At 45.1% G+C, this 24,136-nt stretch overlaps 1 protein-coding gene across 3 annotated transcripts in view; it reads left to right on the plus strand.

The window, feature by feature from the left end:
- LOC135513305 (unconventional myosin-VIIa-like) overlaps nt 1-24,136 on the plus strand; it is a 108,337-nt gene that overhangs the window by 78,225 nt on the left and 5,976 nt on the right. For 2 of the 3 annotated variants that reach the window (XM_064936199.1, XM_064936200.1), the window contains 8 exons: nt 6,322-6,427; nt 17,278-17,391; nt 17,608-17,695; nt 17,941-18,050; nt 20,635-20,820; nt 21,313-21,429; nt 21,770-21,853; nt 23,538-23,657. In XM_064936199.1, coding sequence (XP_064792271.1) covers nt 6,322-6,427; nt 17,278-17,391; nt 17,608-17,695; nt 17,941-18,050; nt 20,635-20,820; nt 21,313-21,429; nt 21,770-21,853; nt 23,538-23,657 — 925 coding nt within the window. The other variant, XM_064936201.1, reaches the window with a different exon arrangement.

Below are 24,136 nucleotides of genomic sequence, written 5' to 3' on the forward strand. Positions count from 1 at the left end.
GAGGTCTATTAGACTGTATCTCCTCAGCCCCATTAGAGGAGGTCTATTAGACTGTATCTCCTCATCCCCATTAGAGGAGGTCTATTAGACTGTATCTCCTCAGCCCCATTAGAGGAGGTCTATTAGACTGTATCTCCTCAGCCCCATTAGAGGAGGTCTATTAGACTGTATCTCCTCAGCCCCATTAGAGGAGGTCTATTAGACTGTATCTCCTCAGCCCCATTAGAGGAGGTCTATTAGACTGTATCTCCTCAGCCCCATTAGAGGAGGTCCATTAGACTGTATCTCCTCAGCCCCATTAGAGGTGGTCTATGAGACTGTATCTCCTCAGCCCCATTAGAGGAGGTCTATTAGACTGTATCTCCTCAGCCCCATTATAGGAGGTCTATTAGACTGTATCTCCTCAGCCCCATTAGAGGAGGTCCATTAGACTGTATCTCCTCAGCCCCATTAGAGGAGGTCTATTAGACTGTATCTCCTCAGCCCCATTATAGGAGGTCTATTAGACTGTATCTCCTCAGCCCCATTAGAGGAGGTCTATTAGACTGTATCTCCTCAGCCCCATTAGAGGAGGTCTATTAGACTGTATCTCCTCAGCCCCATTAGAGGAGGTCTATTAGACTGTATCTCCTCAGCCCCATTAGAGGAGGTCTATTAGACTGTATCTCCTCAGCCCCATTAGAGGAGGTCTATTAGACTGTATCTCCTCAGCCCCATTAGAGGAGGTCTATTAGACTGTATCTCCTCAGCCCCATTAGAGGAGGTCTATTAGACTGTATCTCCTCAGCCCCATTAGAGGAGGTCTATTAGACTGTATCTCCTCAGCCCCATTAGAGGAGGTCTATTAGACTGTATCTCCTCAGCCCCATTAGAGGAGGTCTATTAGACTGTATCTCCTCAGCCCCATTAGAGGAGGTCTATTAGACTGTATCTCCTCAGCCCCATTAGAGGAGGTCTATTAGACTGTATCTCCTCAGCCCCATTAGGGGAGGTCTATTAGACTGTATCTCCTCAGCCCCATTAGAGGAGGTCTATTAGACTGTATCTCCTCAGCCCCATTAGAGGAGGTCTATTAGACTGTATCTCCTCAGCCCCATTAGAGGAGGTCTATTAGACTGTATCTCCTCAGCCCCATTAGAGGAGGTCTATTAGACTGTATCTCCTCAGCCCCATTAGAGGAGGTCTATTAGACTGTATCTCCTCAGCCCCATTAAAGGAGGTCTATTAGACTGTATCTCCTCAGCCCCATTAGAGGAAGTCTATTAGACTGTATCTCCTCAGCCCCATTAGAGGAGGTCTATTAGACTGTATCTCCTCAGTCCCATTAGAGGAGGTCTATTAGACTGTATCTCCTCAACCCCATTAGAGGAGGTCTATTAGACTGTATCTCCTCAGCCCCATTAGAGGAGGTCTATTAGACTGTATCTCCTCAACCCCATTAGAGGAGGTCTATTAGACTGTATCTCCTCAGCCCCATTAGAGGAGGTCTATTAGACTGTATCTCCTCAGCCCCATTAGAGGAGGTCTATTAGACTGTATCTCCTCAGCCCCATTAGAGGAGGTCTATTAGACGGTATCTCCTCAGCCCCATTAGAGGAGGTCTATTAGACTGTATCTCCTCAGCCCCATTAGAGGAAGTCTATTAGACTGTATCTCCTCAGCCCCATTAGAGGAGGTCTATTAGACTGTATCTCCTCAGCCCCATTAGAGGAGGTCCATTAGACTGTATCTCCTCAACCCCATTAGAGGAGGTCTATTAGACTGTATCTCCTCAGCCCCATTAGAGGAGGTCTATTAGACTGTATCTCCTCAGTCCCATTAGAGGAGGTCTATTAGACTGTATCTCCTCAGCCCCATTAGAGGAGGTCTATTAGACTGTATCTCCTCAGCCCCATTAGAGGAGGTCTATTAGACTGTATCTCCTCAGCCCCATTAGAGGAGGTCTATTAGACTGTATCTCCTCAGCCCCATTAGAGGAGGTCTATTAGACTGTATCTCCTCAGCCCCATTAGAGGAGGTCTATTAGACTGTATCTCCTCAGCCCCATTAGAGGAGGTCTATTAGACTGTATCTCCTCAGCCCCATTAGAGGAGGTCTATTAGACTGTATCTCCTCAGTCCCATTAGAGGAGGTCTATTAGACTGTATCTCCTCAGCCCCATTAGAGGAGGTCTATTAGACGGTATCTCCTCAGCCCCATTAGAGGAGGTCTATTAGACTGTATCTCCTCAGCCCCATTAGAGGAGGTCTATTAGACTGTATCTCCTCAGCCCCATTAGAGGAGGTCTATTAGACTGTATCTCCTCAGCCCCATTAGAGGAGGTCTATTAGACTGTATCTCCTCAGCCCCATTAGAGGAGGTCTATTAGACTGTATCTCCTCAGCCCCATTAGAGGAGGTCTATTAGACTGTATCTCCTCAGCCCCATTAGAGGAGGTCTATTAGACTGTATCTCCTCAGTCCCATTAGAGGAGGTCTATTAGACTGTATCTCCTCAGCCCCATTAGAGGAGGTCTATTAGACGGTATCTCCTCAGCCCCATTAGAGGAGGTCTATTAGACGGTATCTCCTCAGCCCCATTAGAGGAGGTCTATTAGACTGTATCTCCTCAGCCCCATTAGAGGAGGTCTATTAGACTGTATCTCCTCAGCCCCATTAGAGGAGGTCTATTAGACTGTATCTCCTCAGCCCCATTAGAGGAGGTCTATTAGACTGTATCTCCTCAGCCCCATTAGAGGAGGTCTATTAGACTGTATCTCCTCAGCCCCATTAGAGGAGGTCTATTAGACTGTATCTCCTCAGCCCCATTAGAGGAGGTTTATTAGACTGTATCTCCTCAGCCCCATTAGAGGAGGTCTATTAGACTGTATCTCCTCAGCCCCATTAGAGGAGGTCTATTAGACTGTATCTCCTCAGCCCCATTAGAGGAAGTTTATTAGACTGTATCTCCTCAGCCCCATTAGAGGAGGTCTATTAGACTGTATCTCCTCAGCCCCATTAGAGGAGGTCTATTAGACTGTATCTCCTCAGCCCCATTAGAGGAGGTCTATTAGACTGTATCTCCTCAGCCCCATTAGAGGAGGTCTATTAGACTGTATCTCCTCAACCCCATTAGAGGAGGTCTATTAGACTGTATCTCCTCAGCCCCATTAGAGGAGGTCTATTAGACTGTATCTCCTCAGCCCCATTAGAGGAGGTCTATTAGACTGTATCTCCTCCAGCCCCACTGTATCTCCTCAGCCCCATTAGAGGAGGTCTATTAGACTGTATCTCCTCAGCCCCATTAGAGGAGGTCTATTAGACTGTATCTCCTCAGCCCCATTAGAGGAAGTCTATTAGACTGTATCTCCTCAGCCCCATTAGAGGAGGTCTATTAGACTGTATCTCCTCAACCCCATTAGAGGAGGTCTATTAGACTGTATCTCCTCAGCCCCATTAGAGGAGGTCTATTAGACTGTATCTCCTCAGCCCCATTAGAGGAGGTCTATTAGACTGTATCTCCTCAGCCCCATTAGAGGAGGTCTATTAGACTGTATCTCCTCAGCCCCATTAGAGGAGGTCTATTAGACTGTATCTCCTCAGCCCCATTAGAGGAGGTCTATTAGACTGTATCTCCTCAGCCCCATTAGAGGAGGTCTATTAGACTGTATCTCCTCAGCCCCATTAGAGGAGGTCTATTAGACTGTATCTCCTCTGTCCCATTAGAGGAGGTCTATTAGACTGTATCTCCTCAGCCCCATTAGAGGAGGTCTATTAGACTGTATCTCCTCAGCCCCATTAGAGGAGGTCTATTAGACTGTATCTCCTCAGCCCCATTAGAGGAGGTCTATTAGACCATCTCCTCAGCCCCATTAGAGGAGGTCTATGAGACTGTATCTCCTCAGCCCCATTAGAGGAGGTCTATTAGACTGTATCTCCTCAGCCCCATTAGAGGAGGTCTATTAGACTGTATCTCCTCAACCCCATTAGAGGAGGTCTATTAGACTGTATCTCCTCAGCCCCATTAGAGGAGGTCTATTAGACCATCTCCTCAGCCCCATTAGAGGAGGTCTATGAGACTGTATCTCCTCAGCCCCATTAGAGGAGGTCTATTAGACTGTATCTCCTCAGCCCCATTAGAGGAGGTCTATTAGACTGTATCTCCTCAACCCCATTAGAGGAGGTCCATTAGACTGTATCTCCTCAGCCCCATTAGAGGAGGTCTATTAGACTGTATCTCCTCAGCCCCATTAGAGGAGGTCTATTAGACTGTATCTCCTCAGCCCCATTAGAGGAGGTCCATTAGACTGTATCTCCTCAACCCCATTAGAGGAGGTCCATTAGACTGTTTTCCTGGGACATAAGCTTAGGTAAATATGCAACTATACATAAATATCTGTACATTTCGTTGCCCTTTATGCCTAAATCAAATGCAATATAGACAAAAACAAATAACAATTAAAATACATATTCATATAAATATCTATTCAAGTTTATTTCCCCCTATAAAAAACACTCTGACGTATCTGTCTAGGTTGGAACTGGTGCTGAACACACACACGCACGCAAACACACGCACGCAAACACACGCACGCACACACGCACGCACGCACGCACGCACGCACGCACGCACGCACACACACACACACACACACACACACACACACACACACACACACACACACACACACACCTAATGAGAAGTCTGTGTTTTCAACAAGCTTGTCTATTCTGGGCTCAGTTTTGGACACTGCAACCCAGAGGTGGTGCTCAGCATTGAGTCTGTTTCTGTACTTGTTGTTTTAAAGTATGCCAGAGTTTGAGAACCCTGACTACTACTTTCTCAGTCAGACAGGAGACCACTTCCTGTTGTAGATGGAACAACCCAGAACTGTGTGAGGGGGTTCTCAGTCAGACAGGAGACCACTTCCTGTTGTAGATGAAACAACCCAGAACTGTGTGAGGGGGTTCTCAGTCAGACAGGAGACCACTTCCTGTTGGAGATGTACCTGTTATAAAATGACAACACTGCCTTGCTGTCGGACTGACTTTTCCACTGTTGAAGCCCTGTTCTGAAAGACGTCCCTGGGTTGACCGCCATGCTGTGGATGTTTTGGTCAGGACGTGTCGTTTTATAAAATTTGTTCGTAATGAGAGACTCGTTGCTAAGCACAAAACACATTGTGGACGCTCCTCGTTATAAGTGTGTATGAAAGAGAGGGAAACTCATCGCTGTATTTGTGAGAGATGGCGAGTGAGAACGACAAGTCAGTGGCGGACAGCGGATCATCTGCTGCCTGAACTGCGGCGCTGCGTCGTGATCTTCAACAAACAAACAAACAAAAATGCAGAAAAAGAGATCTGGTGAACCGCGAAGCATACCGGCTTATCCCTCTCACACTCGCTCAGCTGCCAAACTGCTAAAGCAGATTCACTGGGCCAAATCAGTAATTCATGAAATAGTTATAAATTTACTCTGACACGTCGCCACCTACCATTAACCGGTCGTGACATGCCAGAGTAAATTTATAACTATTTCATTAATTACTGATTTGGCCAAGAGTGTGGTGCTAGTAACACCAAGGTTGTTGGTTCAGTTGTAGCAGGCATCAGGTTGTATTCTATCAGGATAGAGCCCAGAAAGCTGCCTCCTCACCACATGGAGGTTAGGGTTACAGGTCAGGGGTTAGAGGTCAGGGGTTAGAGGTTAAGGTGGTTGTACTGTAACGTGTGTTATCTATCAGGATGGAGCCCAGGAAGCTGCCTCCTCACCAGGTGGAGGTTAGGGTTAGAGGTCAGGGGTTAGAGGGTTAAGGTGGTTGTACTGTAACGTGTGTTATCTATCAGGATGGAGCCCAGGAAGCTGCCTCCTCACCAGGTGGAGGTTAGGGTTAGAGGTCAGGGGTTAGAGGTTAAGGTGGTTGTACTGTGACGTGTGTTATCTATCAGGATGGAGCCCAGGAAGCTGCCTCCTCACCAGGTGGAGGTTAGGGTTAGAGGTCAGGGGTTAAGGTGGTTGTACTGTAACGTGTGTTATCTCTCAGGATGGAGCCCAGGAAGCTGCCTCCTCACCAGGTGGAGGTTAGGGTTAGAGGTCAGGGGTTAAGGTGGTTGTACTGTAACGTGTGTTATCTATCAGGATAGAGCCCAGGAAGCTGCCTCCTCACCAGGTGGAGGTTAGGGTTAGAGGTCAGGGGTTAGAGGTCAGGGGTTAAGGTGGTTGTACTGTAACGTGTGTTATCTCTCAGGATGGAGCCCAGGAAGCTGCCTCCTCACCAGGTGGAGGTTAGGGTTAGAGGTCAGGGGTTAAGGTGGTTGTACTGTAACGTGTGTTATCTATCAGGATGGAGCCCAGAAAGCTGCCTCCTCACCAGGTGGAGATAGATGCCATCCAGCAGAACTCCACTCAGATCTTCCACAAGGTCCACTTCCCCAATGACATGGAGGAGGTAAAGAGCCCTGCGCCATGACGGGTTACTCTGACAAGTGCTAAACTTAACTTCTCATCGTTTGTACAAACAAAACATATACAGTCCCTTTCAGAAACACCGGCCCTTTGAGCCGGATCGGAAACGAATTGACCAGGCAAATGGTGTTCCTTTTGTTGCATCTGTATCAAACCTGTACAGAACTGTACTCTATGTCCCCTGGGGATCCTTCCACTAATATCTCTCACATATCTACTCCCTGGGGATCCTTCCACTAATATACCTCACATATCTACTCCCTGGGGATGCTTCCACTAATATCTCTCACATATCTACTCCCTGGGGATCCTTCCACTAATATCTCTCACATATCTACTCCCTGGGGATCCTTCCACTAATATCTCTCACATATCTACTCCCTGGGGATCCTTCCACTAATATCTCTCACATATCTACTCCCTGGGGATCCTTCCACTAATATCTCTCACATATCTACTCCCTGGGGATCCTTCCACTAATATCTCTCACATATCTACTCCCTGGGGATCCTTCCACTAATATCTCTCACATATCTACTCCCTGGGGATCCTTCCACTAATATCCCTCACATATCTACTCCCTGGGGATCCTTCCACTAATATACCTCACATATCTACTCCCTGGGGATCCTTCCACTAATATACCTCACATATCTACTCCCTGGGGATCCTTCCACTAATATCTCTCACATATCTACTCCCTGGGGATCCTTCCACTAATATCTCTCACATATCTACTCCCTGGGGATCCTTCCACTAACATCTCTCACATATCTACTCCCTGGGGATCCTTCCACTAATATCTCTCACATATCTACTCCCTGGGGATCCTTCCACTAATATCTCTCACATATCTACTCCCTGGGGATCCTTCCACTAATATCTCTCACATATCTACTCCCTGGGGATCCTTCCACTAATATCTCTCACATATCTACTCCCTGGGGATCCTTCCACTAATATCCCTCACATATCTACTCCCTGGGGATCCTTCCACTAATATACCTCACATATCTACTCCCTGGGGATCCTTCCACTAATATACCTCACATATCTACTCCCTGGGGATCCTTCCACTAATATCTCTCACATATCTACTCCCTGGGGATCCTTCCACTAATATCTCTCACATATCTACTCCCTGGGGATCCTTCCACTAACATCTCTCACATATCTACTCCCTGGGGATCCTTCCACTAATATCTCTCACATATCTACTCCCTGGGGATCCTTCCACTAATATCTCTCACATATCTACTCCCTGGGGATCCTTCCACTAATATCTCTCACATATCTACTCCCTGGGGATCCTTCCACTAATATCTCTCACATATCTACTGCCTGGGGATCCTTCCACTAATATCCCTCACATTCCTTCTCCCTGTTGATCCTTCCACTAATATCTCTCACATATCTACTCCCTGGGGATGCTTCCACTAATATACCTCACATATCTACTCCCTGGGGATCCTTCCACTAATATCCCTCACATATCTACTCCCTGGGGATCCTTCCACTAATATCCCTCACATATCTACTCCCTGGGGATCCTTCCACTAATATCTCTCACATATCTACTCCCTGGGGATCCTTCCACTAACATCCCTCACATATCTACTCCCTGGGGATCCTTCCACTAATATACCTCACATATCTACTCCCTGGGGATCCTTCCACTAATATCCCTCACATATCTACTCCCTGTGGATCCTTCCACTAACATCCCTCACATATCTACTCCCTGGGGATCCTTCCACTAATATACCTCACATATCTACTCCCTGGGGATCCTTCCACTAATATCCCTCACATATCTACTCCCTGTGGATCCTTCCACTAACATCCCTCACATATCTACTCCCTGGGGATCCTTCCACTAACATCCCTCACATATCTACTCCCTGGGGATCCTTCCACTAATATACCTCACATATCTACTCCCTGGGGATCCTTCCACTAATATCTCTCACATATCTACTCCCTGGGGATCCTTCCACTAATATCTCTCACATATCTACTGCCTGGGGATCCTTCCACTAATATCCCTCACATATCTACTCCCTGGGGATCCTTCCACTAATATCCCTCACATATCTACTCCCTGGGGATCCTTCCACTAATATACCTCACATATCTACACCCTGGGGATCCTTCCACTAATATCTCTCACATATCTACTCCCTGGGGATCCTTCCACTAATATCCCTCACATATCTACTCCCTGGGGATCCTTCCACTAATATCTCTCACATATCTACTCCCTGGGGATCCTTCCACTAATATCCCTCACATATCTACTCCCTGGGGATCCTTCCACTAATATCCCTCACCTTTCTACTCCCTGGGGATCCTTCCACAAATATCTCTCACATATCTACTCCCTGGCGATGCTTCCACTAATATCCCTCACATATCTACTCCCTGGGGATCCTTCCACTAATATCTCTCACATATCTACTCCCTGTGGATCCTTCCACTAATATCCCTCACATATCAACTCCATGTGGATCCTTCCACTAATATCTCTCACATATCTACTCCCTGGGGATCCTTCCACTAATATCTCTCACATATCAACTCCCTGTGGATCCTTCCACTAATATCCCTCACATATCTACTCCCTGGGGATCCTTCCACTAATATCTCTCACATATCTACTCCCTGTGGATCCTTCCACTAATATCCCTCACATATCTACTCCCTGGGGATCCTTCCACTAATATATCTCACATATCTACCACTAATATCCCTCACATATCTACTCCCTGGGGATCCTTCCACTAATATCCCTCACATATCTACTCCCTGGGGATCCTTCCACTAATATCTCTCACATATCTACTCCCTGGGGATCCTTCCACTAATATCTCTCACATATCTACTCCCTGGGGATCCTTCCACTAATATTCCTCACATATCAACTCCTGGGGATCCTTCCACTAATATCTCTCACATATCTACTCCCTGGGGATCCTTCCACTAATATCTCTCACATATCAACTCCCTGGGGATCCTTCCACTAATATCCCTCACATATCTACTCCCTGGGGATCCTTCCACTAATATCCCTCACATATCTACTCCCTGGGGATCCTTCCACTAATATACCTCACATATCTACTCCCTGGGGATCCTTCCACTAATATCTCTCACATATCTACTCCCTGGGGATCCTTCCACTAATATCTCTCACATATCTACTCCCTGGGGATCCTTCCACTAATATCTCTCACATATCTACTCCCTGGGGATCCTTCCACTAATATCTCTCACATATCTACTCCCTGGGGATCCTTCCACTAATATCTCTCACATATCTACTCCCTGGGGATCCTTCCACTAATATCTCTCACATATCTACTCCCTGGGGATCCTTCCACTAATATCCCTCACAGATCTACTCCCTGGGGATCCTTCCACTAATATACCTCACATATCTACTCCCTGGGGATCCTTCCACTAATATACCTCACATATCTACTCCCTGGGGATCCTTCCACTAATATCTCTCACATATCTACTCCCTGGGGATCCTTCCACTAATATCTCTCACATATCTACTCCCTGGGGATCCTTCCACTAACATCTCTCACATATCTACTCCCTGGGGATCCTTCCACTAATATCTCTCACATATCTACTCCCTGGGGATCCTTCCACTAATATCTCTCACATATCTACTCCCTGGGGATCCTTCCACTAATATCTCTCACATATCTACTCCCTGGGGATCCTTCCACTAATATCTCTCACATATCTACTGCCTGGGGATCCTTCCACTAATATCCCTCACATTCCTTCTCCCTGTTGATCCTTCCACTAATATCTCTCACATATCTACTCCCTGGGGATGCTTCCACTAATATACCTCACATATCTACTCCCTGGGGATCCTTCCACTAATATCCCTCACATATCTACTCCCTGGGGATCCTTCCACTAATATCCCTCACATATCTACTCCCTGGGGATCCTTCCACTAATATCTCTCACATATCTACTCCCTGGGGATCCTTCCACTAACATCCCTCACATATCTACTCCCTGGGGATCCTTCCACTAATATACCTCACATATCTACTCCCTGGGGATCCTTCCACTAATATCCCTCACATATCTACTCCCTGTGGATCCTTCCACTAACATCCCTCACATATCTACTCCCTGGGGATCCTTCCACTAATATACCTCACATATCTACTCCCTGGGGATCCTTCCACTAATATCCCTCACATATCTACTCCCTGTGGATCCTTCCACTAACATCCCTCACATATCTACTCCCTGGGGATCCTTCCACTAACATCCCTCACATATCTACTCCCTGGGGATCCTTCCACTAATATACCTCACATATCTACTCCCTGGGGATCCTTCCACTAATATCTCTCACATATCTACTCCCTGGGGATCCTTCCACTAATATCTCTCACATATCTACTGCCTGGGGATCCTTCCACTAATATCCCTCACATATCTACTCCCTGGGGATCCTTCCACTAATATCCCTCACATATCTACTCCCTGGGGATCCTTCCACTAATATACCTCACATATCTACACCCTGGGGATCCTTCCACTAATATCTCTCACATATCTACTCCCTGGGGATCCTTCCACTAATATCCCTCACATATCTACTCCCTGGGGATCCTTCCACTAATATCTCTCACATATCAACTCACTGGGGATCCTTCCACTAATATCCCTCACATATCTACTCCCTGGGGATCCTTCCACTAATATCCCTCACATATCTACTCCCTGGGGATCCTTCCACTAATATCTCTCACATATCTACTCCCTGGGGATCCTTCCACTAATATCCCTCACATATCTACTCCCTGGGGATCCTTCCACTAATATCTCTCACCTTTCTACTCCCTGGGGATCCTTCCACAAATATCTCTCACATATCTACTCCCTGGCGATGCTTCCACTAACATCCCTCACATATCTACTCCCTGGGGATCCTTCCACTAATATCTCTCACATATATAAAATAATAAAATAAATAATATATATCTACTCCCTGTGGATCCTTCCACTAATATCCCTCACATATCAACTCCCTGGGGATCCTTCCACTAATATCTCTCACATATCTACTCTCACATATCTACTCCCTGGGGATCCTTCCACTAACATCCCTCACATATCTACTCCCTGGGGATCCTTCCACTAATATACCTCACATATCTACTCCCTGGGGATCCTTCCACTAATATCCCTCACATATCTACTCCCTGGGGATCCTTCCACTAATATCTCTCACATATCTACTCCCTGGGGATCCTTCCACTAATATCCCTCACATATCTACTCCCTGGGGATCCTTCCACTAATATCTCTCACCTTTCTACTCCCTGGGGATCCTTCCACAAATATCTCTCACATATCTACTCCCTGGCGATGCTTCCACTAATATCCCTCACATATCTACTCCCTGGGGATCCTTCCACTAATATCTCTCACATATCTACTCCCTGTGGATCCTTCCACTAATATCCCTCACATATCAACTCCATGTGGATCCTTCCACTAATATCTCTCACATATCTACTCCCTGGGGATCCTTCCACTAATATCTCTCACATATCAACTCCCTGTGGATCCTTCCACTAATATCCCTCACATATCTACTCCCTGGGGATCCTTCCACTAATATCTCTCACATATCTACTCCCTGTGGATCCTTCCACTAATATCCCTCACATATCTACTCCCTGGGGATCCTTCCACTAATATATCTCACATATCTACCACTAATATCCCTCACATATCTACTCCCTGGGGATCCTTCCACTAATATCCCTCACATATCTACTCCCTGGGGATCCTTCCACTAATATCTCTCACATATCTACTCCCTGGGGATCCTTCCACTAATATCTCTCACATATCTACTCCCTGGGGATCCTTCCACTAATATTCCTCACATATCAACTCCCTGGGGATCCTTCCACTAATATCTCTCACATATCTACTCCCTGGGGATCCTTCCACTAATATCTCTCACATATCAACTCCCTGGGGATCCTTCCACTAATATCCCTCACATATCTACTCCCTGGGGATCCTTCCACTAATATCCCTCACATATCTACTCCCTGGGGATCCTTCCACTAATATACCTCACATATCTACTCCCTGGGGATCCTTCCACTAATATCTCTCACATATCTACTCCCTGGGGATCCTTCCACTAATATCTCTCACATATCTACTCCCTGGGGATCCTTCCACTAATATCTCACATATCTACTCCCTGGGGATCCTTCCACTAATATCTCTCACATATCTACTCCCTGGGGATCCTTCCACTAATATCTCTCACATATCTACTCCCTGGGGATCCTTCCACTAATATCTCTCACATATCTACTCCCTGGGGATCCTTCCACTAATATCCCTCACAGATCTACTCCCTGGGGATCCTTCCACTAATATACCTCACATATCTACTCCCTGGGGATCCTTCCACTAATATACCTCACATATCTACTCCCTGGGGATCCTTCCACTAATATCTCTCACATATCTACTCCCTGGGGATCCTTCCACTAATATCTCTCACATATCTACTCCCTGGGGATCCTTCCACTAACATCTCTCACATATCTACTCCCTGGGGATCCTTCCACTAATATCTCTCACATATCTACTCCCTGGGGATCCTTCCACTAATATCTCTCACATATCTACTCCCTGGGGATCCTTCCACTAATATCTCTCACATATCTACTCCCTGGGGATCCTTCCACTAATATCTCTCACATATCTACTGCCTGGGGATCCTTCCACTAATATCCCTCACATTCCTTCTCCCTGTTGATCCTTCCACTAATATCTCTCACATATCTACTCCCTGGGGATGCTTCCACTAATATACCTCACATATCTACTCCCTGGGGATCCTTCCACTAATATCCCTCACATATCTACTCCCTGGGGATCCTTCCACTAATATCCCTCACATATCTACTCCCTGGGGATCCTTCCACTAATATCTCTCACATATCTACTCCCTGGGGATCCTTCCACTAACATCCCTCACATATCTACTCCCTGGGGATCCTTCCACTAATATACCTCACATATCTACTCCCTGGGGATCCTTCCACTAATATCCCTCACATATCTACTCCCTGTGGATCCTTCCACTAACATCCCTCACATATCTACTCCTGGGGATCCTTCCACTAATATACCTCACATATCTACTCCCTGGGGATCCTTCCACTAATATCCCTCACATATCTACTCCCTGTGGATCCTTCCACTAACATCCCTCACATATCTACTCCCTGGGGATCCTTCCACTAACATCCCTCACATATCTACTCCCTGGGGATCCTTCCACTAATATACCTCACATATCTACTCCCTGGGGATCCTTCCACTAATATCTCTCACATATCTACTCCCTGGGGATCCTTCCACTAATATCTCTCACATATCTACTGCCTGGGGATCCTTCCACTAATATCCCTCACATATCTACTCCCTGGGGATCCTTCCACTAATATCCCTCACATATCTACTCCCTGGGGATCCTTCCACTAATATACCTCACATATCTACACCCTGGGGATCCTTCCACTAATATCTCTCACATATCTACTCCCTGGGGATCCTTCCACTAATATCCCTCACATATCTACTCCCTGGGGATCCTTCCACTAATATCTCTCACATATCAACTCACTGGGGATCCTTCCACTAATATCCCTCACATATCTACTCCCTGGGGATCCTTCCACTAATATCCCTCACATATCTACTCCCTGGGGATCCTTCCACTAATATCTCTCACATATCTACTCCCTGGGGATCCTTCCACTAATATCCCTCACATATCTACTCCCTGGGGATCCTTCCACTAATATCTCTCACCTTTCTACTCCCTGGGGATCCTTCCACAAATATCTCTCACATATCTACTCCCTGGCGATGCTTCCACTAACATCCCTCACATATCTACTCCCTGGGGATCCTTCCACTAATATCTCTCACATATCTACTCCCTGTGGATCCTTCCACTAATATCCCTCACATATCAACTCCATGTGGATCCTTCCACTAATATCTCTCACATATCTACTCCCTGGGGATCCTTCCACTAATATCTCTCACATATCAACTCCCTGTGGATCCTTCCACTAATATCCCTCACATATCTACTCCCTGGGGATCCTTCCACTAATATCTCTCACATATCTACTCCCTGTGGATCCTTCCACTAATATCCCTCACATATCTACTCCCTGGGGATCCTTCCACTAATATATCTCACATATCTACCACTAATATCCCTCACATATCTACTCCCTGGGGATCCTTCCACTAATATCCCTCACATATCTACTCCCTGGGGATCCTTCCACTAATATATCTCACATATCTACTCCCTGGGGATCCTTCCACTAATATCTCTCACATATCTACTCCCTGGGGATCCTTCCACTAATATTCCTCACATATCAACTCCCTGGGGATCCTTCCACTAATATCTCTCACATATCTACTCCCTGGGGATCCTTCCACTAATATCTCTCACATATCAACTCCCTGGGGATCCTTCCACTAATATCCCTCACATATCTACTCCCTGGGGATCCTTCCACTAATATCCCTCACATATCTACTCCCTGGGGATCCTTCCACTAATATACCTCACATATCTACTCCCTGGGGATCCTTCCACTAATATCTCTCACATATCTACTCCCTGGGGATCCTTCCACTAATATCTCTCACATATCTACTCCCTGGGGATCCTTCCACTAATATCTCTCACATATCTACTCCCTGGGGATCCTTCCACTAATATCCCTCACATATCTACTCCCTGGGGATCCTTCCACTAATATACCTCACATATCTACTCCCTGGGGATCCTTCCACTAATATCTCTCACATATCTACTCCCTGGGGATCCTTCCACTAATATCTCTCACATATCTACTCCTGGGGATCCTTCCACTAATATACCTCACATATCTACTCCCTGGGGATCCTTCCACTAATATCCCTCACATATCTACTCCCTGGGGATCCTTCCACTAATATCTCTCACATATCTACTCCCTGGGGATCCTTCCACTAATATACCTCACATATCTACTCCCTGGGGATCCTTCCACTAATATATCTCACATATCTACTACTAATATCCCTCACATATCTACTCCCTGGGGATCCTTCCACTAATATCCCTCACATATCTACTCCCTGGGGATCCTTCCACTAATATATCTCACATATCTACTACTAATATCTCTCACATATCTACTCCCTGGGGATCCTTCCACTAATATCCCTCACATATCTACTGCCTGGGGATCCTTCCACTAATATCTCTCACATATCTACTCCCTGGGGATCCTTCCACTAATATCTCTCACATATCTACTCCCTGGGGATCCTTCCACTAATATCCCTCACATATCTACTCCCTGGGGATCCTTCCACTAATATATCTCACATATCTACTCCCTGGGGATCCTTCCACTAATATCCCTCACATTTCTACTGCCTGGGGATCCTTCCACTAATATCCCTCACATATCTACTGCCTGGGGATCCTTCCACTAATATCTCTCACATATCTACTCCCTGGGGATCCTTCCACTAATATATCTCACATATCTACTACTAATATCCCTCACATATCTACTCCCTGGGGATGCTTCCACTAATATCCCTCACATATCTACTCCCTGGGGATCCTTCCACTAATATATCTCACATATCTACTACTAATATCCCTCACATATCTACTCCCTGGGGATCCTTCCACTAATATCCCTCACATATCTACTCCCTGGGGATCCTTCCACTAATATCTCTCACATATCTACACCCTGGGGATCCTTCCACTAATATCCCTCACATATCTACTCCCTGGGGATCCTTCCACTAATATCCCTCACATATCTACTCCCTGGGGATCCTTCCACTAATATCCCTCACATATCATCTCCCTGGTGATCCTTCCACTAATATGCCTCACATATCTACTCCCTGGGGATCCTTCCACTAATATACCTCACATATCTACTCCCTGGGGATCCTTCCACTAATATGCCTCACATATCTACTCCCTGGGGATCCTTCCACTAATATTCCTCACATATCTACTCCCTGGGGATCCTTCCACTAATATCCCTCACATATCTACTCCCTGGGGATCCTTCCACTACTATACCTCACATATCTACTCCCTGGGGATCCTTCCACTAATATCCCTCACATATCTACTCCCTGGGGATCCTTCCACTACTATACCTCACATATCTACTCCCTGGGGATCCTTCCACTATCATCCCTCACATATCTACTCCCTGGGGATCCTTCCACTAATATCCCTCACATATCTACTCCCTGGGGATCCTTCCACTAATATACCTCACATATCTACTCCCTGGGGATCCTTCCACTAATATATCTCACATATCTACTACTAATATCCCTCACATATCTACTCCCTGGGGATCCTTCCACTAATATACCTCACATATCTACTCCCTGGGGATCCTTCCACTAATATCTCTCACATATCTACTCCCTGGGGATCCTTCCACTAATATCCCTCACATATCTACCACTAATATCCCTCACATATCTACTCCCTGGGGATCCTTCCACTAATATCTCTCACATATCTACTCCCTGGGGATCCTTCCACTAATATACCTCACATATCTACTCCCTGCGTATCCTTCCACTAATATCCCTCACATATCTACTCCCTGGGGATCCTTCCACTAATATCTCTCACATATCTACTCCCTGGGGATCCTGTTCCTCACCCTCCTCCTCCCTCTGTAGATCTTTGAGGTCAACACCAGTACTAGAATCAGGGACCTCTGTCAGACCATCTCCACCAAGCTCCAGCTGGTCTCATCTGACGGCTTCAGCATCTTCGTCAAAACACCCGACAAGGTTTGTCATCGATAACTGTCAATTTCACAGACTCCTGATGACCTCCGTGATTCATAGCAGCCTGGTTCCCCTGGACCCATATGGTCTTTGGCAAGACAGCACAAACAGATCCGGGACCAGGCTAGATTCCCGTATCTCAGATAGACAGCAAGTAGAAGTTTTTGTTTTTTAAAGTCTCTGGTTTGCGTGACGTCCTTTTGCCTCTATGTCGTCCAGGTTCTCAGTCTGAATGACTCCGACTACTTCTTTGACAGCCTGAGACAGATCACTGATTGGTCCAAGAAAGCCAAGAGTGTCAAAGAGGGTAAGATAAGATCACATCATGCCTTAGAAATGCCATTGATTTTACCCACGACCCAGTTTTGAACCCTTAACAATGGTCTGTCTGTCTGTCTGTCTGTCTGTCTGTCTGTCTGTCTGTCTGTCTGTCTGTCTGTCTGTCTGTCTGTCTGTCTGTCTGTCTGTCTGTCTGTCTGTGTGTGTGTGTGTGTGTGTGTGTGTGTGTGTGTGTGTGTGTGTGTGTGTGTGTGTGTGTGTGTGTGTGTGTAGGCGGAGGACCCATGAACATGTCCTACCTCGTGTTCTTCATGAGGAAGCTGTGGTTTAACGTCAGTCCTGGCAGAGACCTGGAGGCCGATCTCATCTTTCACTACCCTCAGGTATGTTACAATGACTGAGTCCCAAACAACACCTTTAATTGCCCGTGTAGTGCACTACTTTCGACCAAGGCGTCCGATTATTTAATTTTGGAAGGAAATGTGTATATATATTTATTTATTTTCATGTCAAAACATAATATATTTTATGAATATCGCTGAGATTCAAAGAGAAAAAAGTTATTCAGGCCACATGTCGATTTTATTTTAAAAAATAATGTTTGAGCAAGGGAACACAGCGCTATCCATGGCAAAATGTATAGAATTGCAGAAAATTTGATTTAAAAGTGCAACATTTTCTCTCTGCTTCCAATATACTTTTTTTTTAGCTAATAGGCTACGTTGGAGTTTACACTTCCTCTACCAATGAACTGTGGGGAGGTCAAAATAATACAAAGGAGACCAAGGCGCAGCGTTGTATTCGTACATTCTCTTCATTAAAAGAATGAACACCGAACAAACTAACAAACGAAACGTGAAGCTACACAATATAGTGCCGTCAGGCAACTACACATAGATCAAGATCCCACACCAGAAAGTGGGGGGAAAAAAAGGCCTGCCTAAATATGAGCCCCAATCAGAGACAACGATAAACAGCTGTCTCTGATTGGGAACCATATCAGGCCAACATAGACATACAAAAACCCCCTAGACATACGAAAATCTAGAGTACCCACCCTAGTCACACCCTGACCTAACCAAAATATATAGAAAACAGAGATATCTAAGGTCATGGCGTGACAACAACTGTCTAACTAAACTATTCATTTTAAAAATGGATGACTTCTCCTTGCCGTTATCATTGGCCAAGAAGAACGTGTTCAAACATGTGTAAGTTCCTTGTGCTGTTGGTCTACGAAATGCTAAATCAATTATATCGGTGTATGTACTTATCCAGTGCAGTTGGGACAGCGGATGGTTGTTAGTGAATGTATAAATGTCCTCTGTGTTGTTAGTGAATGTATTAATGTCCTCTGTGTTGTTAATGTCCTCTGTGTTATTAATGTCCTCTGTGTTGTTAATGTCCTCTGTGTTATTAATGTCCTCTGTGTTGTTAGTGAATGTATTAATGTCCTCTGTGTTGTTAGTGAATGTCCTCTGTGTTGTTAGTGAATGTATTAATGTCCTCTGTGTTGTTAATGTCCTCTGTGTTGTTAATGTCCTCTGTGTTGTTAATGTCCTCTGTGTTGTTAATGTCCTCTGTGTTGTTAGTGAATGTGTTAATGTCCTCTGTGTTGTTAGTGAATGTATTAATGTCCTCTGTGTTGTTAGTGAATGTATTAATGTCCTCTGTGTTGTTAGTTTATGTGTTAATGTCCTCTGTGTTGTTAGTGCATGTGTTAATGTCCTCTGTGTTGTTAATGTCCTCTGTGTTGTTAGTGAATATCCTCTGTGTTGTTAGTGAATGTATTAATGTCCTCTGTGTTAGTGAATGTATTAATGTCCTCTGTGTTAGTGAATGTATTAATGTCCTCTGTGTTGTTAGTGAATGTATTAATGTCCTCTGTGTTGTTAGTGAATGTCCTCTGTGTTGTTAGTGAATGTATTAATGTCCTCTGTGTTGTTAGTTTATGTGTTAATGTCCTCTGTGTTGTTAGTGCATGTGTTAATGTCCTCTGTGTTGTTAATGTCCTCTGTGTTGTTAGTGAATATCCTCTGTGTTGTTAGTGAATGTATTAATGTCCTCTGTGTTAGTGAATGTATTAATGTCCTCTGTGTTAGTGAATGTATTAATGTCCTCTGTGTTGTTAGTGAATGTATTAATGTCCTCTGTGTTGTTAGTTTATGTGTTAATGTCCTCTGTGTTGTTAATGTCCTCTGTGTTGTTAGTGAATGTCCTCTGTGTTGTTAGTGAATGTATTAATGTCCTCTGTGTTGTTAGTGAATGTATTAATGTCTTCTGTGTTGTTAGTGAATGTATTAATGTCCTCTGTGTTGTTAGTGAATGTATTAATGTCCTCTGTGTTGTTAGTGAATGTATTAATGTCCTCTGTGTTGTTAGTGAATGTATTAATGTCCTCTGTGTTGTTAGTGAATGTATTAATGTCCTCTGTGTTGTTAGTTTATGTGTTAATGTCCTCTGTGTTGTTAATGTCCTCTGTGTTGTTAGTGAATGTATTAAAGGACCCCTGATGTAGGGGATAGGGTTGCATTTGGGCCACATCGTGGTTTATCTTACACTGCCCACAAGTGTGTTGAGGGCCTTTCTCAAGGGCCCATTGACATTAGGTGACACCTGAGATATTGACGTCGGTGACCCTCTGGATGTAGGTTAACTCCTGATAGATTTAACATAAATCAGCACTTGGATTCGACCCGTAACCCTCTGGTTACTGGCCTCCCTCTCTAACTACAAAATAGTACATTGTACCCATGGTGAAAATGCCTATCTTTACAGTCAGGGTTGGGGTCAATTTCATTTTTTTTTTTTTAACTGTCAATTCAGGAAGTACACTGACATTCAGCTTCCAATTATGAATGCTTTCTCAATGAGGAAAACATTGGAATTTGTTTTAATTTCTGAATTGACCCGAACACGTCTAACAGTTCATTGTACTGACCGACAGCCGCACTCTCTCCCCACTAGGAGCTACCTAAGTACCTGAGAGGGTACCATCGATGTACCAAGGAGGACATGGTGAACATAGGGGCTCTGCTCTTCAGGGTAAAGTTCAACAACGACAAGTCCCAGTTCGTTCTGATCCCCAAGATGCTGAAAGATCTGGTGCCCAACGACATGCTGAAGGCCATGTCCGCTACGGACTGGCAGAAGGTAAAATTAATCAATCAGTTGTGATCGATCGATCGATCAATCGTTTATTTATAAAGCAGGTTTAAAAAAAAAAAAAAGTACATATTTTTTTACAGTTGTCACACATCGATGTAAGAGAGTCTCTCCTTAATACATTCACTCCTCCCTTCCTCCAAAAGTGTGCACTTGTTCACTTCCCTGGACCGGTATAATAAATATGGTTTACACCAATCTCAATGCCTGGGAGGAGTGTATGAGTGCACATAGCTGGAAGGGACTGGGTGATGAGTGTTCCTTCAATGACGTCATGTGACCTGTATACAAACACAGTCAGTAGTGTCCCTTTTTTTGTCTGGGACTTCAGCTCCAAGTTACCCTCCTACATGACCCCTGAACTCAAATGACCCTTAACTCAATTCATTCAATCGGTGAGGTCAGAGGATCAACTATGTAAAATGTTTTTAGAATGAGATTGTTGTTGTTGTTGACCGTTTTAATGTCTTTGCTTACCAGAACATCGTTGCAGCCTACAACAAGCAGGCCAGCATGACCAGTGAAGAAGCCAGTCTAGCGTTTCTCAAGGTGGTCTGTCGCTGGCCCACCTTCGGCTGTGCTTTCTTTGAAGTGAAGGTACGGGATAAGCACCTCGACACTGAATTTATTTTAAATATACATATATTTTTTTGTTATATCACAAATGAGAAATGGGTCTTTCCAGGCGGTGTATCGCAGCTCGTTTTATGGACGCATTTAAAGTTCTTGTAAGGAGTGTGTCCCAAATGGCACCCTATGAGCCCTGGTCAATAGTAGTCCACTATATATAGGGAATAGGGTGCCATTTGGGTCAAAAGTAGTGCACTATATAGGAAACAGGGCGCCATTTTGTTCACGCAGCCTATGTCTCTAAGTGATGAAGGAACAGCCACTACTCTGCTTTCCATCACTTAAAGAGATGTTTTACGTCTTCCAGCAAACATCAGACCCGAACTTCCCAGATATCGTCAGAATTGCCATCAGCAAACAGGGGGTCTCAATCATCCACCCGAAAACCAAGGTAAAACACACACACACAGACACACAGACACACAGACACACAGACACACAGACACACACACACACACACACACACATACACATACACAGACACACAGACACACAGACACACACACACACACAGACACACAGACACACGCACACACACACACACACACACACACACACACACACACACACACATACACATACACACACATACACACAATCTTCATTCGCCATCAAAGACTCCTTGTTTTCCTTGTTTTCCTTGAGAGGATGGATTATAAAGGGTTCCTCTTCGATGTTAATTACTTTATTTCTGGGGCTTTCGTTATAATGTAATTGTTTTATCAAGGCAATGTGCGTATAAATCAACTTCTGTTAGGCCAAATTGCTTCACGGCAGTTCTGTCTGACAGCCCCGCCCTTTAATTCAGTTGGCCTCCATTGATTCTGGGGCATCGGGTTACATATCCACAACCATTGGAGGCTCGAGAGTCCCGCCTTAAATGCTCATTCGCTGATTGGACTGACCATCAATGTGTGTTGTAACGGTATGTCTCAGGCACACAGCTGCAACGTTGAGAGTCTACTGCAGCTATAGGAATGTGTTCTGTAATAAACACACAGATTTAATTTAAAAACATTTTTTCTTTTTTTTTTACTTTAACACAATTTGAAGATGCGAAACAAAACCACTTTGTGTTCATCACAAAGGGACAAATGTTATACTTGATGAAATCTGAGATTGTGACGAGCTAGTAGATTCGCCAGCGACTGTAACTCTGAGGTAAATTCACCACTAGGCCACCCTGCCGTCCCTACACTCTAACCACTAGGATACCCTGCCGTCCCTACACTCTAACCACTAGGCTACCCTGCCGTCCCTACACTCTAACCACTAGGATACCCTGCCACCCCTACACTCTAACCACTAGGCTACCCTGCCGTCCCTACACTCTAACCACTAGTCTACCCTGCCGTCCCTACACTCTAACCACTAGGCTACCCTGCCGTCCCTACACTCTAACCACTAGGCTACCCTGCCGCCCCTACACTCTAACCACTAGGCTACCCTGCCGTCCCTACACTCTAACCACTTGGCTACCCTGCCGTCCCTACACTCTAACCACTAGGCTACCCTGCCGCCCCTACACTCTAACCACTAGGCTACCCTGCCGTCCCTACACTCTAACCACTTGGCTACCCTGCCGTCCCTACACTCTAACCACTAGGCTACCCTGCCGCCCCTACACTCTAACCACTAGGCTACCCTGCCGTCCCTACACTCTAACCACTAGGCCACCCTGCCGTCCCTACACTCTAACCACTAGGCTACCCTGCCGTCCCTACACTCTAACCACTAGGCCACCCTGCCGTCCCTACACTCTAACCACTAGGCTACCCTGCTGCCCCTACACTCTAACCACTAGGCCACCCTGCCGTCCCTACACTCTAACCACTAGGCTACCCTGCCGTCCCTACACTCTAACCACTAGGCTACCCTGCCGTCCCTACACTCTAACCACTAGGCTACCCTGCCGTCCCTACACTCTAACCACTAGGCTACCCTGCCGTCCCTACACTCTAACCACTAGGCTACCCTGCCGTTTTGCACGGCCCTCCACTGACATCAATATTCAACAGAGAGTATGAACAGTACAGAGATGTCTGACTGACCTGTCTGTCTTATCGGTCCCATAGGATGTCCTTGCGACTCACCCGTTCAACCGTATCGCCAACTGGTGCAGTGGATCCACCTACTTCCACATCACTGTGGGCAACCTGGTGAAGGGAAACAAGATCCTATGTGAAACATCACTGGTAAAGACATTTATTACGGTTTTGTTTGTTTGCTTGTTTTTATTTTTTACTGTTGACTTGTTACTAGTTATTTTGTGTACCTCTTCTATTCTATTCTATTTATTACGGAAACATAACGCTGCCACAAGAAAAATAACTAGCCAGACTTTTCCCCCTTGTTGCAGCGATAAGTTCTTTTATTTTTTTTATTTTTTTTCGGAATTTCTTATTAGCTCATGTTAGAAATATTAAACTTTCAAGGCCAGGCACCACCGGCACCACAGGCTGAATTGACATGTTTTGCATCTACCTATTCATTTTGATATTTTTTTTAATATATATATTTTTTTTATGGGTCCATTAATATTAGTATTTTCTAAAAGTAAACATAAAAATGTCTAAATCTTGATTGAAATGTATTTTTGCTTTTGTTTATCATATTACCGTCAGGCAAATGTATTTAAAAATGCATTTAAAATGCATTTAATAGTGGTATAGTA

The sequence above is a fragment of the Oncorhynchus masou genome, chromosome 24 (genome assembly GCF_036934945.1).
Source record: "Oncorhynchus masou masou isolate Uvic2021 chromosome 24, UVic_Omas_1.1, whole genome shotgun sequence".
Classification (NCBI taxonomy): domain Eukaryota; kingdom Metazoa; phylum Chordata; class Actinopteri; order Salmoniformes; family Salmonidae; genus Oncorhynchus; species Oncorhynchus masou.